The sequence below is a fragment of the Salvelinus fontinalis genome, unplaced genomic scaffold, assembly GCF_029448725.1.
Source record: "Salvelinus fontinalis isolate EN_2023a unplaced genomic scaffold, ASM2944872v1 scaffold_0310, whole genome shotgun sequence".
NCBI classification, from domain to species: Eukaryota; Metazoa; Chordata; class Actinopteri; order Salmoniformes; family Salmonidae; genus Salvelinus; species Salvelinus fontinalis.
Genome location: NW_026600519.1, coordinates 50,001 through 53,458, shown reverse-complemented (window position 1 = coordinate 53,458; position 3,458 = coordinate 50,001). Strand labels below are relative to the sequence as shown.

Here is a 3,458-nt window from a genome sequence, read left to right as displayed (position 1 = left end):
TGGTGATAAAACATCAACATTTTGACCAGTACGGCTCACAAGATGACAAAAAAAAAAAACAGTTTAATTTTGGAGGTATTGGCCAATTTACTGACACAATAATGTCACGACTTCCGCCGAAGTTGGTCCCTCTCCTTGTTCGGGTGGCGTTCGACGTTACCGGCTTTCTAGTCGCCACCGATCCATGTTTCATTTTCACCTTTCTCCATTTCACCAACATGCAATTTTGAAGCATGAATTAAATGTTTTGGGTGAGTTACTACCTTTTGCAGACATGCAATAGAGTTGTGATGTACCATTAAAAACAGTATTAACAGTGATCCTAGAACAGAGCCCTGTGGCACCCCCTTCTGGACAGTATTAACAGTGGTCCTAGAACAGAGCCCTGTGGCACCCCCTTCTGGACAGTATTAACAGTGGTCCTAGAACAGAGCCCTGTGGCACCCCCTTCTGGACAGCATACAACAGTGGTCCTAGAACAGAGCCCTGTGGCACCCCCTTCTGGACAGTATTAACAGTGGTCCTAGAACAGAGCCCTGTGGCACCCCCTTCTAGACAGCCTACAACAGTGGTCCTAGAACAGAGCCCCGTGGCACCCCCTTCTGGACAGCATACAACAGTGGTCCTAGAACAGAGCCCCGTGGCACCCCCTTCTAGACAGCCTACAACAGTGGTCCTAGAACAGAGCCCTGTGGCACCCCCTTCTGGACAGTTAACACATCACTATTTCACAATACAAGATTTGCTAGCTAGCTATGTTTATTTTTATTTGTAGCTCCAGTATGTGTTGAAAACATGTTTCCAATCTGCAATGAATGCTTTATTTTTCATATTGTAACTTTGAATTGTCAACAAAAATAGATCAAATAATATATTTTTATTTTGCCATCCCCTGACCCGGGAAAGGGGTCATGATTCATATTACCAGAGAAGAAGAGGTGTATAAACTGTAAATCTTTGATATGGCTTCCATTTTAGTCATTTAGCAGACACTCTAATCCAGAGAGCAACTTCAAAACAGCAGTAAAAACATTTCAAAATGGTCAAATAAGTGCCATTAAAAATGCTGTTTTCGAAGAGTAAGTATTGATTTTCCAGACTTCTGTTCAATGTGAGACGGAGGGAAGACAGTAGGACTCCTGCTGTGCTACTCTCCCACCAGACTCACACAAATCCATCTCTTGAATACTGAGTGACAAGCAGAGAGGCATTAGTTCCCCATTTTTTTCTGTCTTTCCCATACAGATCAAATATTAAACGATGCTTTTTTCGTTGCAGAGTCTCAAGGAGAGGTTAACAGAGGAGTGGGTGATGAAGCAGAAGGGATGGGGGATGGGGGGATGAAGAGAGGAGGAGGAGGGATGACGAGAGGATGAAGAGAGGAGCAGAAGGGATGAAGAGAGGAGGAGGAGAAGGGATGGGGATGAAGAGAGGAGAAGGGATGAAGAGAGGAGGAGGGATGGAGGATGAAGAGAGGAGGAGGAGAAGGGATGGGGGATGGGGGGATGAAGAGAGGAGCAGAAGGGATGAAGAGAGGAGGAGGAGAAGGGATGGGGGATGAAGAGAGGAGAAGGGATGCGGGATGAAGAGAGGAGAAGGGATGAGAGATGAAGATAGGAGGAAGAGAAGGAGGGATGGGGGATGAAGAGAGGAGGAGGAGGAGGGATGGGGGATGAAGATAGAAGAAGAAGAAGGGATGGGGATGAAGAGAGGAGGAAGGATGGAGAATTCAGACATCAGTCCACTCAGACAACCACTGCTGACACGTCCTCCTCTGCTCCGCACTCTCCTCTCTCCCCCTCCTCCTCCTCTCCTCCTGCTGCTTCCTCCTCTCCTCCTGCTGCCTCTTCTCCTCCTCCTGCTCCGTCCTCTCCTCCGCCGCCCTGCGCTCCAGCAGGGTCTCCACGGCTCCCTCTACAGTCCGGAGGCAGTGCTGCGGGCGCCATCGGGGGTCAGTGGGCGTGGTGAAGGGGTCAGGAGCGACGGCCTGCAGGGGGAGAGGCTCCAGAGGGAGGTGTAGGAGGTGGGCGTGCAGCATCATACGATAGGGGGCGCTGTCTTCTCCCAGGCTGTAGGTGTAGTCTCCTACGATGGGGTGACCTACCGCCTCACAGTGGACCCTCAGCTGGTGGGTTCGACCTGACACACAAAATGACAACAATATGAGTTGAATATTTTTGTACCTACCGAACACTATATAGGCCTATCTGTGTACCTGTGTGTGTGTGTGTGTGTGTGTGTGTGTGTGTGTGTGTGTGTGTGTGTATGTGTCTATGTACCTGTATGTGTGTGTTTATGTACCTGTGTGTGTGTGTGTGTGTGTGTGTGTGTGTGTGTGTGTGTGTGTGTGTGTGTGTGTGTGTGTGTGTGTGTGTGTGTGTGTGTGTGTGTGTGTGTGTGTGTGTGTGTGTACCTGTCAGAGGTTGCAGCATCACCTTGGTAACAGGGTCTCCATCATAAGCTCCGTACTCCAACACTGTGAGCTGTGTCCGACAGGGCTTGGGCTTCTCACAACCTGCAGAGAGACTGGCAATGAGACTTACAGATCTAGAACTAACATTTCTATGTGAATTTGGTCGGTAACTTGCAGAGAGACTGGCAATGAGACTTACAGATCTAGAACTAACACTTCTATGTGAATTTGGTCGGTAACCTGCAGAGAGACTGGCAATGAGACTTACAGATCTAGAACTAACATTTCTATGTGAATTTGGTCGGTAACCTGCAGAGAGACTGGCAATGAGACTTACAGATCTAGAACTAACACTTCTATGTGAATTTGGTCGGTAACCTGCAGAGAGACTGGCAATGAGACTTACAGATCTAGAACTAACATTTCTATGTGAATTTGGTCGGTAACCTGCAGAGAGACTGGCAATGAGACTTACAGATCTAGAACTAACATTTCTATGTGAATTTGGTCGGTAACCTGCAGAGAGACTCGCTGTCAATGAGACTTACAGATCTAGAACTAACATTTCTATGTGCATTTGGTCGGTAACCTGCAGAGAGACTCGCTGTCAATGAGACTTACAGATCTAGAACTAACAATTCTATGTGAATTTGGTCGGTAACCTGCAGAGAGACTCGCCGGCAATGAGACTTACAGATCTAGAACTAACAATTCTATGTGAATTTGTTCGGTCGCCCAAAAAGTTACATATTGCAGCTTTAAAGAGAGTAGCTTTCATGAAGATAACAAATCCGTGGAAAACCAGACGTTTAAGTCTTCGTTAGAGTGAAACACGACAACTCTGGTCTTCATTCGCTCCATGGGGGATTCGAACACTGTGGCAATAGATGAACTGGGCGCCTTACCTCTGTGAGCTAACCGTACCTCTGTGAGCTAACCGTACCTCTGTGAGCTAACCGTACAGCTGTGAGCTAACCGTACCTCTGTGAGCTAACCGTACAGCTGTGAGCTAACCGTACCACTGTGAGCTAACCGTACCTCTGTG

At 47.6% G+C, this 3,458-nt stretch overlaps 1 protein-coding gene across 1 annotated transcript in view; it reads right to left on the bottom strand.

Annotated features, from left to right (window-relative positions):
• Window positions 1–798: 798 nt before the first annotated feature.
• Window positions 799–3,458, bottom strand: part of LOC129845456 (RNA pseudouridylate synthase domain-containing protein 1-like) — a 12,491-nt gene continuing 9,831 nt past the window's right edge. Inside the window, exons 5-6 of the mRNA XM_055913395.1 lie at window positions 2,414–2,515; window positions 799–2,139 (exon numbers count right to left, since the gene is read on the bottom strand). Of these exons, the coding sequence (XP_055769370.1) occupies window positions 1,730–2,139; window positions 2,414–2,515 (512 nt within the window). The 3' untranslated portion in view covers window positions 799–1,729. The remainder of the gene's footprint in view (window positions 2,140–2,413; window positions 2,516–3,458) is intronic.